At 29.8% G+C, this 14993-nt stretch overlaps 1 protein-coding gene across 1 annotated transcript; it reads left to right on the plus strand.

The window, feature by feature from the left end:
* Positions 1–2385: 2385 nt before the first annotated feature.
* LOC132719261 (homeobox protein CDX-1-like) lies at positions 2386–14674 on the plus strand. The gene is made up of 3 exons (XM_060703022.1): positions 2386–3100; positions 12247–12392; positions 12951–14674. The coding sequence occupies exons 1-3, from the start codon at positions 2650–2652 to the stop codon at positions 13383–13385; spliced, it is 1032 nt and encodes a 343-aa protein (XP_060559005.1). The 5' UTR covers positions 2386–2649; the 3' UTR covers positions 13386–14674.
* The last annotated feature ends 319 nt before the right edge of the window (positions 14675–14993 follow it).

Here is a 14993-nt window from a genome sequence, read left to right on the forward strand (position 1 = left end):
GCGATCATCAACGGTTATAACTTTGTCAAATACGGGTATGGTCACTTCAAACGCATGTTTAACTTGATTGCGAAAATTTTTACATTATCATACATTGTAATCTTGAAAATTTTAACACCAAAAATCTGTAAAATACCTTGTCTATTTTTACTGATTAATGATTTTATATGGGATCTAGAATCAGATAAGGTTAAAGGTGACGTTGAAATAGATGTCTTTATTTCATGTGTTCACTTACTATCAAACTATCGAACATTATGCGAAAACCCCGCCAAAAACATTAAAAATTTATTTATTGCCTCGAATTACTGCAGCTAATAAAATAATCATGCATTTATGCTACTTCAAATTATTGATTCGACCATATCGTGTATTATATAGCGGCTAAATACAGTAATGGATGTTTAAAAATTTAAATAATTTCTGAGTGAAAAAGGCTCATATAAACATTATTATCAAACAATCAATTTCGCGACACATGACTTTAGCTGCTACTAAATATTTATTAAAATACATTTCTTTTTTTTTCTTACAGTTGACAAAATACATTTCATCCTTTTTATTTATATGTCAAAATTTCAATTTAAAGAGAACAAAAAAAAGTTATTTTTATTTGATCGTATAATCAGACATTAAAGTCATACACGTTTTCCCTTGGATGAAAAATCAGTATATAATAAGTATAATAATATATAGTCTGTCAAAATATTTGTATTTTACATTTAAAGAACAATTGAATAAATTAAATCGTATGTAACCCTACTGCTTTTTTATGTAACGCTTACCTCCACTTTCAATATGTTTTGTATTTTTGTCAGCTATGAATATGTATTTATTTTATGCTAAATATTAAAATAAATAAATTTTATTGTTGTTTTATTATCGTTTGAAATTTTGTTGAATAATATGTTTTCCTTTACGCAGGTGAAATATCGAAAAAAAAATGCGATAAAAGGGACAAGCAACTGAACTATAAAAATTATATCATTCTTTAACTTTAAAAGTGTATATCATTCATTTTCTCAACCGTAAGACCTGATTCTTTCGAAAATAAAATACGTAATGAATAATAATCGTGATTGTGTGTAAGATTTTACAATAACAAGCGAATGTTCCCTTCTTGTTATGCATAACAACAGAGAGACATTAATAACATGTTATCTATGTCTCTGATAACAGTTAATGTTAAATATTAATTACAAAATTAATGTTATCATTTTTAAGTGTTTTATGCAAGTATGTTTTGCAGAAGTAGCTATGCCATCCGAATAAAAGGCGGCGATCTTTTAATTTGTTGAGTGTAAGTATTTCTGAAGAAAAAACCAGGAATTGTAACACAACTATTTTTCAATTACATATCATTTGAATTATAGTTGTTATCTAAAAAAAATAAGGAGGTATTTCCGTGACAAATCATACAAAAATTAAACCTACTATAATACATTATATAATGAAGCAAGTTTTTAAAAATTAAAAAAGATAATTTAAATCACTTTCCATAGAAATTCTTTATTATCAAAGAAATACACGTATATACTTTTCCCTTGATGAAGAATAAATATGATATAAAATAAAACAATATTTGAGAAGGAATTTTGGGATTTTTAGGTATATAAAAGTAAATAATAAAAAAAAAACGAATGATAGACTTTTCAAATCAGTATTCAATATTTGTTTGTATATAAACGATACCAAATTATAGAAACTGCGTATATTTTGATCAAAACTGTCTATAAATAAAAAGTTTTAAATGTGTAATTTTAACGATGTTTCTGTTTTTTCAACAGAGATGTTTTCCGCGCATTTTCATCAGCCGTTGCATTAAACAAGAACTCCCCCCCCCCCCCCCCCCCCTTATATCAAACACATTTCAAATGAAAAGTCAATTTATTTCTGATTTTTTTCTGACCAAAAAAAGCATCAAAAACATAACTGTTTTTCATCGATTAAAGTTTAAAATAAAACATTATTACAATGATATTTTTAGTTTGTTTTTATTTATTTATTTTAAGAAATTGTATGAAGTCATAAAATCAAGAATTACTTCATTTTCAAGAATAGTATATTGTGCCGTATGGGGATTTCTATGATGCTAGTTGTCACCTGCCAAGTTACAATACACAGTCAAATTCTCCGCACCATCCTGTGCTATATGGCAGAATTATAACTCTGCTAATTAACATGACCTCCTCCAGGTGTCAAATTACCTCTTGACCAATAAACGAGCCGTATTCATACCGCGTGATCTAAACGTAAGTAAAGAGGCGGATCAATACCTTACGGGAAACTACAGTTTATGAATATTGATTAGGTCGATTTCTTATCGGGTATTTGACCCCGCCTTAATTTATGCGGCAGGGAAACGGTAATAAAACCTAAGATATTTCTTCTTTCATCAGTGTTGACAAATAATTCGACAAATGTAAACTATTTTATGGACTTATTTACTTGATCATCAAAGGGAACTATATTTCATTTGTTGAGTTGACTTTTTATACTCTAAAAACTTTTACAGTAGTGCTATATAATTTGAAACAATTTGCATTTTATTGGAGCGATATACTAATCATAATAAACAGTGTAAATAGACATATATTTTACGTGATACATATTTCTTGTGGACTTGTGTGACACAGTTATTAAATAAGTATGTCTACCATGGTGATGTGCCCGGATCAGCCACCGGCTTCAGGGATGTTCCCGCGATACCCGTCACCGCCGGTAAGCTACCCGTTCAACGGCTTCAGCTACAACGGATCTGGCACGCAGCATCCACAGGACTTTAACCAGTTTCAAGTGCCAGACCATGGGGTCCAGCAGGCTTGGTACAGCGCTATGTACGGTCCTAGGCCTGACGAATGGGGCTACGGTCCTGCTACCTCTAGCGCCATGACCAGTACTCCGGCGGGAATGGGCGCTTATCCTTACCGTACTGGACAGATGGGTGTAGACTACAGCCAAGCTCCGACTCAGATGACTTCAGACTCGCCCTGTGACACCAGCTCCTCTAGTTCCTCTTCCGGTTCTCCGTCCAACAAGCAGCTCAGACCCCCTTATGATTGGATGAAGAAAGCCGCTTACCAGTCTGCTCCAGTATCAGGTAAACACACTGTTAGTTAAACGCGGGTCTAGCCCATGAATTGTTTTCTAAATTCTAAAGAAATAAACAATCTTTCTATCACTTTTTATTTACAAACTCCTTCATATTCAAGGGCTGGATCCTTTTCTATTAGGTTTATAGTGTGCACGGGTTAACTGGCCTCCTATTCAAATAGAGATGCATGGCAAGTTATTAATTGAACTATGCATGCTATACATGTTGTTATTACTTTCCATCAGAATATTCAAAACAATAAACTATGGATCTTATTGTTATATTTGAACGCCAAAGTTCGCACGGGTCGAAATAACTCGTGCGCCAAAAAGGGTTGATGGAGGTTTCTACTCATATACAGTTCTGAGCTATACATGAACTTTTTATATTAACATCATATTTTTCTTACCAAAGCATAAAAATAGTTTTATAACAAAATTTCATCGTTTTTGTTAATGTAAAATATCTTATAAATACATTTATTGTCAATACAATGCCGGAAGCATGTGTGTAATTCTTTTTATCTTATGTAATTATACTTGTTTGTTTTTGAACAAATATAAAACAGAGTTTTTTCACGTTAAAAAGTCCATTATGCTCTTCATTTCTTTATCTCTAATGTATTTTAGAAAATATTTTAATGTAAATTTAGCTTAAAAGATTTAGTTGAATTACAGTTAAATGCTTTACAGAAAAAAAAGAACAAAGAGAAAAAAGTTCTTAAAAAGTTAAAAATGATTGAATAGAAAAATTAGATCGATTTTTTTCTTCTTAATCTTTAATTTGCTTTGATATAGCAAATATATGTTCTTTATTCGTCGATTCATGTCCGAGATATAAAAGGCGGATTTGTGTAATTTGGATGCGGTTCCTAATCTAAAAATCAATTACTTCATGCATAAATAAAACAATATTAGAAAATTGTCACATTAAAAACAAAACCCCGATTCATTGACTTGATGTATGCGACTGCACCTTTTAAGTACCTATAAAGGAAGGACTATAGGGTGAAAAAAAAAGCCACATTACGCTTAAAGTTGTTTTATACATTATTTAAGACTAAACTTTTGACGTTTTAGGAACATCTTTGTGTAATTAAAAATATACCATGCCCATCTTTGAGTGAAATATTCTAATCACAGAAATTAATCGAAAGCTATGAAATTCTAATCTATGCAATTCTTTGTAAATCTGTCTAATTTGAATAAAGGAATATGGAAACTATGTTTCCAGTAAAGTTGATCCTTTTAGTACCTTGTGTGTAGAGTTTAAAACTAGTTTTTTCTATGTATTTTATATGCATAAAAATAGACTTGAAGTCATTTTCAAATATTAAACTTGAGTATGGTATATCTTAAAAAAATCAGAAAACAAAGACTTTAACCAATGACATTAGAAATTAAAAGTAATTAAAATCAGACGTTAAATAGATATGGAAATAGTGTAATTTAAAGTACGGTTTAAATCATATAATGCCATAGTTCCAAAGTATATTCTTACTTTTTTATATTCATCGCGCTACATGAAATAGCTGTTATATTTTTTTTACTTTATGAGTCATTTTAAAAGTTATATCACAAATCTAAAAGTAGAATTGTTAGATTATTTCATTTTGATTAAGGCCAAAAATGGGAAGAATTAGGCGAAGTTTAGCGTATGATATTTCAATTTCCTGCCGTTTTTTCTTCTATAACAGACCATCTTCTATCTTACTTAAACAGACTTATGTAAGATTAGTCAAAACACTTCAAGATCAAAAGTTAATAAAGTTTTTTAGATCCCCCAGCAAAATTTTTAAAATTTTTTTTTCTATTATTTTGAATGGGAAAAAAAGTCCGCGTCCACCGTAACTCCTTTTTCCCGGAAATACATAAAATTGGGATAAAAATTGCGTTAACTTTAACAAAAATGATAAATAGACCTATCACCTTGGTTTAAATGACCACATATGCCTAGGCGAGATAATTGGTGAAAATTAAATGGGATTGAATAGAAATCTTCTTTTGTATACACAATACATGATGTAACGTATATATATGGTGGCGTTACCTTGCACGTATGTGTAAGAAAACTTTCAATTACGTTTAATTGACAATGGTATAATACTTTAATGTCTGACCGACACACGCGTTCTCTATCAAATAATAGTACAGAAAAAACGTGGGGTATTTTGTATTCATTCAATTTAAAAAAAAAATCAAATTTTTGATATTGAAAGAAGTGTTTGGAAAAATTCAGACAACGAATATATGTGTCAAATTTATGATGAAACGATGAAATTAACTTAAAAGAACTGGCGATTATATATTTAATATCTATATGTCTTAATTAAATGAATGGACATTTTACATGTTATATCTGAACTTGAAATTATTGACTTTTTCGCGCTAAAAAAATGCGAGCGCCGGTGTAACAACTGGCCACGTTGTCTTAATATTCAATTCAATTCAATATTTTATTTGGCATTAAACTACATATAGCATATAGCCATTATTACATAATATAGGTAAAGTGTAAGACATTTTACAATAAATTGTTCATAAAACAGTACAAAATGTTTTCAGAGAAGTTATTAACAATATACCTTCATGAGATTTAGCAATTAACAATATGAGATATATACTTAACATTGAAATAAATTGTTATTGTTATCTATATGTATATATATACGAGTATACAAATACAGTCATACAATATGTTTTCAGATATGTTATTTACGGTATGTCTTTATTTAGATCTAACAATATAAAACTTAATCAGAATTTCTTATTTTAAGTGAAAAATATAAATATCTTGACAAATTATTAAGTTCTTTTTCATTTTTAGATGACATTAAAGTTTCCATTTTTTGAAGTGTAGGCCAACGGCAAAAATATGGTTTTAAAAATTTCTTACGAATGTTATAATATTTTGGACAAACGAGTAAAAAATGGAATTCGTTTTCAATGACATGCATATTGCACTGTTGACATAGTCTATTTTCTCTTGGAACTCCGTTGTGCCTACCAATTTCAATTTCTAGATTATGTGATGATAGCCGAAATTGTGTCAGTTGTACTCTGTATTTATTTATATTTACACAATTTAAGTATTTTTCAAATTCGAGTTCGTACTTATACATACTGTATGATTGTAATTTACTTGAATTATTTATTTCTGAATACCAAGTTTGTTTATATATATCTAATATTCTATTCTTTATTATTTGAAATGATATATTAATTTCGTTTTTGCTGTAGCCATAGGAAAGAAAAACCTATTTCGTCAAGTATTTTTTTTATTGATATGCCCAATTTTTTCCGTTATATGATATGTTATTATTGACATCTTCTTTCATGACATTATACATTTTTCTTATTAATGAATTATTTTCTGAGCTTCAAAATTTTTAACCAATATTTAATCATAATAATTTTGCGGTGTATTCTCATCGGATACCGTCCCAGTTTCTCCGTAAAGACCAGCTAGATTCGTTGATTTTTTAACGCTAAGTGTCTTTCGTAAAATTTACAATGTATACGCTCAATATCTTTTACCCTCGTAATTGCCTATTATTTCGGCGCCATAATTTAGGATTGATCCCACCAAAGAATCAAATAGTTTACATTTTTCTTGTGTAGATAGGTCTATTTGATTAAAAACAATAAATAAATTATGTAAAGCAAATAACGAATGTTGAGCAAGCTTCTTTTGTGTACGATGCATGTGACCGTTTTTGAATAAAGTAATTCCTAGATATTTTGAATGATGTCACTACTTCGAGTGGGATATTATTAAAAAGAAAAAGTGTATGCAGTATGACGACCTTGTTCGAAAATCATGATTTTTGTTTTGTTAGTGTTAACATTTAAATTCCAAAACTATTGCAATAATTTTGAAGATCATTAAGTAATGACTGTAGCGCTTCCGGCGAATGTGCAAATAGTACGGCATCATCGGCAAAAAGAAGTATTGAACAGCTTTAATTTCATCGAGAGTAAAAATGTCGCCAATATTATTCGTCGAAAAACTGTTTAATATATCATTTACAAAGAATAAAAATAATAGACTGGAGCTGGGATCTCCCTGTTTTGCGCCGATGTTTGATTCAAAAAAGGGTGAAAAACGCATTTTATTATATCTTACAGCTGCTTTAACAGTACTATACATACATTGGATAGCTTTAATGAATTTAGAACCTGCCCTTTCGTTAACAAGTTTTTTGAAATATAAATGATCTTTCTAATTTGTCAAAGCATTTTCAAAAAATCTATGAATGCACAGTATAGTTTTTTACGAGAGCAAATGTTTTATTAATAATAGCTTGTAGAAGAAAAAATACAGTCGACTGTTGATTTTCCCTTCTGAAATCCATATTGATTATCGATGATTTTGTTATATTTGGTAGACCATTTTGTAAGACGATTTAGTAAGACTTGAGAATAATTTTTGCAATGATATTTATAAGTGTTATCCCTCTGTAATTTTTTGCTTCATTAATGTCCCCTCCCTTAAAAATTGGTACTATGATTCCTGACCCCCAGGATGTTGGGTATTCTCCAGATTCAAAAATTCTGTTAAATAATTCTAGTATTATCTGTGAAATAAAAGAAATGAGTGTTTGTATATTTCCGCGATTAGTGTATCAGGACCACTACTTTTATTATCATTTTTGTGAATAGATCGCTTTCTTTTTATTTCTGACATAGTTATTTTACAATCAAGGTCTTCATCATAATTACCACTGAGTTCCTCATCTATCAAAATGTGTATTATCTGAACAATATAAACTTTTGAAAAAATTATACAACTCGTCAATATTCAAGATTTTTGCTTGCTGGCTGAGATTTTAGAGTATTGTTCTTTATTTTTTTTTCCAAAATTGACGAGGCTGAGATTTGCTTAAAATATTAAGATTGTTTTTTTCTTTTAAATTATACTTATACTTTTGTATGCGTTTGATCTTGTTATAATTGTTTTTTGCATTCACAAACTCTTGTCTATAGTTTATATTAGATTTGTTATAGATATGCGCACGTGCGTCATATTTATTATTAATTTCTAATCGAGTAGCGTCACCCTAATTTTCTTTCATTCTCGGGTACATCAGATTCAATCTGACTAATGTACAAGTCCGAAACTAAAGGTCATTGATTTAACGCCAGGCTTTGAACAGATAAATTCTTATTTTCATGAAAATCTTTAAAAAAAAATATAAGAAATGTAAAATATTGTCTGTCACGAAGAAAATGATTTTACTTATTGCAAACGGCACTTAAAATCTATGAAAATTACCAAAATTGTTCAGAACTAATAAAAAAAGCCTTTCACTGCGTTAGTCACGCAGTAGTAATATGGTAATAAATCCTACAAAAATAAGTCAATAGTTGCATAAAACATGCATTTTCTTTTGTATTGTCAATATGTTTTTTGTTTGTTGTTTTTTTCTTAATATCTTAGTACATTTTGCTCATGGATGATTTTCTTGAAATATTTTGGCTCATCTGGAGACATGAAGTTTTAATGTTTGAATGTAATTTATTTATTAAAAGAAAAAAACATCATATGAATATTTAGATAGGGAATTCTTGCGTTAGAATGCTGGAATTCATATATATTTGCTTTATTCATCTTAAATATTATAGCCAGTTTCATTTTCCAGTTGAATTCAACAAAACAATGACCTATTGTAAATGTATTCGGATGTGTTACATTTCCCAGTCCAATGTCAGTACTTAAACTAATGGTAAAATGACGAAGTGTGTTAATTCATTAAACGTAACTAATCCTCTTTATTCGCCCGAACTTTCACGCGCTGTCGTAAAATGGCGCAAGAATTTTTGGATCTTTTTTTTCCAGCAAGAATTCAGTACCTGAATTAATTGAATTGTTAGTTTCTTTTTCTATAGTAGTTGATGCTATACTTTTAGTTTTAAGTTTTAATCATAAATGTAATAATTCTAAAATCTTATTCTCAACATTTTAATAATTTTATGTAATCGGACGCTATTATATTTTGTCGGTCGAGTTGATAATTTATAGCCCGTTAAACATATGTTATAAACAGATCTCCATTATCATTATTTACTTATCAAAGATGTTAATAATAAATATAATGTATTAAACTATTCATAAACATATTAACATATAAAACATTAGGAGGGGTTATAAAATGTCTAAGGCACACCGCACCCTTGGCTCCTGTGACGACCACCCTGCTTCCAGATTCTGGCGGTGACTTTGATTTATTGAGACTGACCCCTAGGGTTTCACGGACCCTTACCAATAATGTACCGTAACGGTTATTATAAAGAGGGACTGTTTCACATAACGGCACATGTGTTTTATGCGATTGAAGATTCCATGATCAACGTCTTTATTTTAGAATTATGATAATTACTGATTATGTAAGACCATTTGTAATCACATCTTTATTAATTAAACATCAAAAGGGGGCCACTAAGACCAATACAGTTCCTGTTGGTACGGTTCCTGAATAACCGTTAAAGGATCATGAGCAATAAGTGTTTCAGAACTTTACTGCAAACATAAATTTTCCATTTCTTTGTTGTTTTTTGTTGTTGTTTTTTTTATTTTTTGTTGTTGTTTTTTTTGCAACTTTATAATTGGCAAATGCATGTATCTTACGTTTTTTTTATTTAAACTTAATTTTATCTAGGTTTTAATTAATACTAAAAATATGTGTGGTCATAGGTAATTTAACTTCTTAACAGTATCTCAAATGTAAAGTGCATATATATTATAATGAATTGCAGAAAACTTTGAAAATTACTCTAAACGAATGTAAAGAAATAAATAAAAAAAGTTTTTTTCTTTTCTCTGTTGCAATCACGTTCTTTGTGCAGATATCACTTTAAAAAGTAAATATACAAAAATGATAACTAAAGTAAATCTAAGATAAAAAGCTTCTACATAAAGCAGCGTAAGTCCAGCGACTTTGAACAGATTTAATTAAATAAAATCATCTTTTTGAAGTGTGGATAAATAGCTTTGATAATGGTAAAGATTGAAATGTATTAGAGGCGCAAAAATACAGGTTGATTAGCACACGAGATAAAACAGCGACAAGAAAAAAAAAAACATTTCTAAAATTGCATGCTGGGTATACTATCTTAGCTTCGGCAAAAAACTCTCAAAAATTGAAATAAATGATTTGTATAAAGATTTATTAAAATGACATTTATTTTTGAAAATGATTTTTTAATATTTCGTCAACTTAAATAAGCAGACGATAAAAATATCGCCTGCTGGTGTATGGATTAATTAAAGTAACGTTAAATAGCGGTTGCTACGAAATATGTAGGAACTAAATAAATAAATGGTTGATATGACATCGTGAATGAGATCCTAATACGCCATTAAGATGATCGGCCTCGATTGCCTATCAATAAAAAGTGATAATAACTCGGGAAAACAAATAAATATTTAATTTCGTCACGGAATTGAAGACTTTGATATACATGTTTCATTATTGAGTTTATATCGACGTTGTTACTCTGACAAACATACGAAATGCTCGAAAATATTAAATATGAGGGAAACTTCCACAGAGATGTGGGAAAATGTTGAAGAAATCTTCATTTCAGGAGACCAAAAGCGAATGATTGATTACTTCCGGTTAGGTAAAATAGCGGTTCATTATGTCGTTGTGGTCACAATCATTTCGTGTATTTGATGACCAAGCTGTAATTGGAAGTTACGTCAAATAGGACTGGCCCGTTACTGTCCGTAATTCATAATACAATGAAAAAGCAAAAGATGAAAGAAAAAGATCAAAGAAATGACATTGTGGGGATAACTTGGGTGTTCTTATTTGAATTTATTTTAAATATATACATGGAAAACAAGACATTATTATCTTCGCTAATTAGATCATTGTGATTTTCTGAGAATAAAATATTTTTCTAAAGTTCTTAAATCTAGATTCATAGCTAACTTTTCTATAATAATTTTGTCTATTCTATCAACATTTTCTCAATCTCATTGAAATAATTGTCCGATCGGCGCGTGACCAAAGAACGCGGACAACAATGGCTGTTCTATTCCAATTTACACCTTTAGTACACTTACATAATTTAACATTACCTATAGTCCATTGAGACCAATAAATTGCATACAAAGGTTCGAAGAGCGCCCGCTAACTTGAAAGAAATTCCACTTTACGTATAATTCTATAATTCTTTTATGTATTAGTTACGTGTATCGTAAGATTAACACGTGCGTGAGAAATGAAAAGATGGCAAATACATATTCGTTCAATCTCGTCTTATATCAATAGCAGTAATGGATTTTGGTGAAAAACAAGAACAAAAATTATACATAACTTTTAACTGATAATGTCAAGCTTATGACCATAAACCAATTTTCCTCAATCATTTAAAAAAAAGAAATTTACAAAATAAATGAATAGATCAATAAGGAATAAACATAATTAACATTTATCTTTGTAATAAAAATTTAAAAAAAAAACGACAAAAAAAGTTTAGACATATAAAAAACAGAACCATCCTCGTTTCAAACCTAAACTTTTGGAAAATGAAAAATATTTGTTACGTACATACAGTTAGAAATGGTCATACCCTCTTTTGATCTTTGCGCCTATAATTTAACCCCTAACATGATAATGACTATTTTCTAAAATTATACTTTGTCTCATGCAAATTACTGCATAATTTATTGTTTTGCTAAGTTAATCATCATCTTCAATTCATGATAATGTTGAGATAATGTTTTTATTCGTTTATGGTCCTAAAAAGAATCATAAATTAATTCATTATTCATGTGTGAAAATCATGTCTTTTCGTTTGAAATGTCACATATAATTATGCATAATATATATTGAATAGAAAGAAAAAACTCTTCTATAAACAATCATATGTGTTTAAATAAATCATAAATTTAGAAGTGCTAGAGCATTTGCAGCTTACGAAAAAATAAAATGATTATAATAAAAGATGTTGTTACATGGTGATATGATTATTATGATGATGATGATGATGATGATGATGATGATGATGATGATGATGATGATGATGATGATGATGATGATGATGATGATGATGATGATGATAATCATCATCATCAACAACAACAATAATAATAGTAATAATAATAATGATAATGATAATAATGACGACCATTTTATATTTTAGGCAAAACCCGCACCAAGGACAAGTACCGTGTTGTGTACAGTGACCATCAGAGACTCGAACTTGAGAAAGAATTTCACTACAGCCGTTACATTACTATCAGACGAAAGGCCGAACTTGCTCAAACTCTGCAGTTGTCCGAACGCCAGGTATTTAATTATTTATTTCACATTACTTGTTTATAATTCAAAGTTTCATCTATCGTTTCTAAACAAATGCCATGACGTCTATGTTAAAATTATTGAGTGTCGACATTGGGGCTTAGTTATTTGACCGTCAACCCAGGGATTGCGGATCCTATGTATAATAGAGTCACTTCTATATTTTTTTTATATGGCACCAGTACTGGTTAATTGAAGTCAGCGGGCTCGAAAAGTGGTTCGGATGGTCTGCAAGCTTAAAACAAAAGGTGTTTGAACCAAAGTATTTAAGCATTGTAGAATCAACTTGTCACTAAGCAGTACGAATAAAAAAAACTTTTCACTCTTTATTATAAAATATCAAAAACATAAAAAAAATTCATACATGTTCACTCACACGAATTATCACGTAATAAAAACAATATTGTGGACAACAAAGCATTGAAAATAATAAATACTGACTAATACTTTTTTCTATTCAAGATTTTAAATAAATGATTATACGTGCTTTATCTAATTTTCAATATTTCCTTGGATTTTTAACGTTTGTTTTTGTTTTGTTTACAGGTGAAGATCTGGTTCCAGAATCGCCGTGCTAAGGAAAGGAAACAGAACAAGAAACGCGAAGAAAACACGCTCATCAAGATGGCGTCTGAACTAAGTGACCTCCCTGAAGAAAACAAGCAACATCTCCAACAACACATGAATATGCAAATGACCCCACATGCGCAACACCAGATCCAAGTGACGTCACCATCTCCTAAGCCAATCCACACCCAGAATCCGTACCAATACCAGCATCAAGGTCACGTGACACACATGTCCCCAGAGGGAGCCATATCTCCACAGAATCACATGACACACAACCAGTATTCGTCCCCAAACCAGCTCAACCTGCCGATCTCTCCCGGAAATGAAGTCATAGCAACATCAACTTCCGGTTCCCTTTCACCAGTCACTATCAAAACAGACTTAGATGCAAGTGATAATAGCGGGTCTTAAATATATCTTGGACTAGATAGATCATTCAAATGTACTAAGCACAGGCAGTCTGAACGTTAAAAAGCTGGTGTATTTATTCGTTGTATAATAGATTATTTCTGTATAAAAAGGACTATAAAAGACTGTTTTTTAAGTTTAAAGTTATTTTGTTTATTAATAAGAAGTGTTAAATTAACACTAGTGTTTAGAAATTACAATCTCTAAAATTTTAACTTGTTACAGAGACATTTTGAAGCTTTTGTTTCTGATTTCGATTTCGCCAGAAACTTTAGTTAAAATCAATCTCTGAATGAAGAAATGAGAAAGTTGGTCTGAAATTATCTTTCTATATAATAACCGTGTTTGCATGTTATCGCAAATAAAATAAATACCCTTTCTTTCTTTTGGAAACGTGATTTAAGAATTTGTGTCCGAATAATAATTATAATTTCCGTAATAATCATATAAAAATGTTTATTACGGAAATTATATTTCGTCCATGAAACTTTTCACGCTTTCAAAAGGGAAATGAAATTTTTCGTAGTTCAGAAAGCATTAAATGCTGGGATTATCCTATGATTTTTTTTTTCAAGAAATGATAAATTGTTCAAGCTTTTTTATCATTTGTTGATAAAAAAAATTTATTCATCATAGGGAAATCTCACATAATCAATGCAAAACTGATCTCAACTATCGAAATTCAAAATGTTTGATCTAGAATTGATACTAGCTTTAAAAATTTCACTTTCACGTCGTGTGTTTTACGTCCTCACGTTATATAATTATCTATAGAAATACATTAAAGGGACTCCACTGCTGATTTTTAACATGACTGGACTGAAAAAAAAATTTCGGGATCAATGTTCCATTTGATGTAGGTCTAGACCAATAATTTGTGTGCAAAATTTCAGATCTTTCGGCGACATCTTTTTTTCCTGAATAATAATAGTTATAATTGTGGAAAAAATGACTCTGAGTATATTTCTTATCTTATTTTGCATATCCTGTTTTTAAATGCCCCCTGCTGATCTATGTAGTAAGAAATGTGTTTTCTTTTGGACCTCAGTGGAGTTCCTTTAAGTTATGAGTACATATATTTTTAAACGAGACTGAAAATATGACGTCACTCCCCATTAATGTAACAACCTAAGCACTGGTAAAAGCACATACATGTTTAATATGTTCAATGTAAAAAATCTGTTTATTATATGTGTATTATATTTGTAAATAACATATTGTACATTTATCACTACATTAAAACGACTACGTTGTTGTAAATATTTACATTATCATTAAAATGATATTGAAAAAAAAACATGCGTCACTTGTGTTTTACTTTTATATTACATTAATCATATTACAGTTACTAAAACTGTGATTAACGTTCACATTTCGACCATGTCAGCCTTTAATAATAACACTTGGTACATTTTATATACATGAAATTATGATAAGCAGTATCGGAGCAATACATTCCCATTTGGTCTCAAAGTTACCAAAGTTAATAAAATAGAAGTTATTGATATTAATCAATGCCATAGCATTCTCCACAGTAAAAAGTTAAACGTTAAAAAATCTTCGCCTTTTGCAGTCATTGATTGTCAATTGTGTAATCTACATCGCAAAAAT

The sequence above is a fragment of the Ruditapes philippinarum genome, unplaced genomic scaffold (assembly GCF_026571515.1).
Source record: "Ruditapes philippinarum isolate M1 unplaced genomic scaffold, ASM2657151v2 ctg16635_1_1_1_1, whole genome shotgun sequence".
NCBI classification, from domain to species: Eukaryota; Metazoa; Mollusca; class Bivalvia; order Venerida; family Veneridae; genus Ruditapes; species Ruditapes philippinarum.

What these genes read in the sequence shown, in the direction of transcription:
- LOC132719261 (XM_060703022.1), top strand. Translation starts at nt 2,650, where the DNA reads ATGTCTACCATGGTGATGTGCCCGGATCAGCCACCGGCTTCAGGGATG. An exon ending in CCAGTCTGCTCCAGTATCAG is followed by an intron (nt 3,101 to 12,246) that starts GTAAACACACTG and finishes TTTATATTTTAG; the next exon opens with GCAAAACCCGCACCAAGGAC. An exon ending in TGCAGTTGTCCGAACGCCAG is followed by an intron (nt 12,393 to 12,950) that starts GTATTTAATTAT and finishes TTTTGTTTACAG; the next exon opens with GTGAAGATCTGGTTCCAGAA.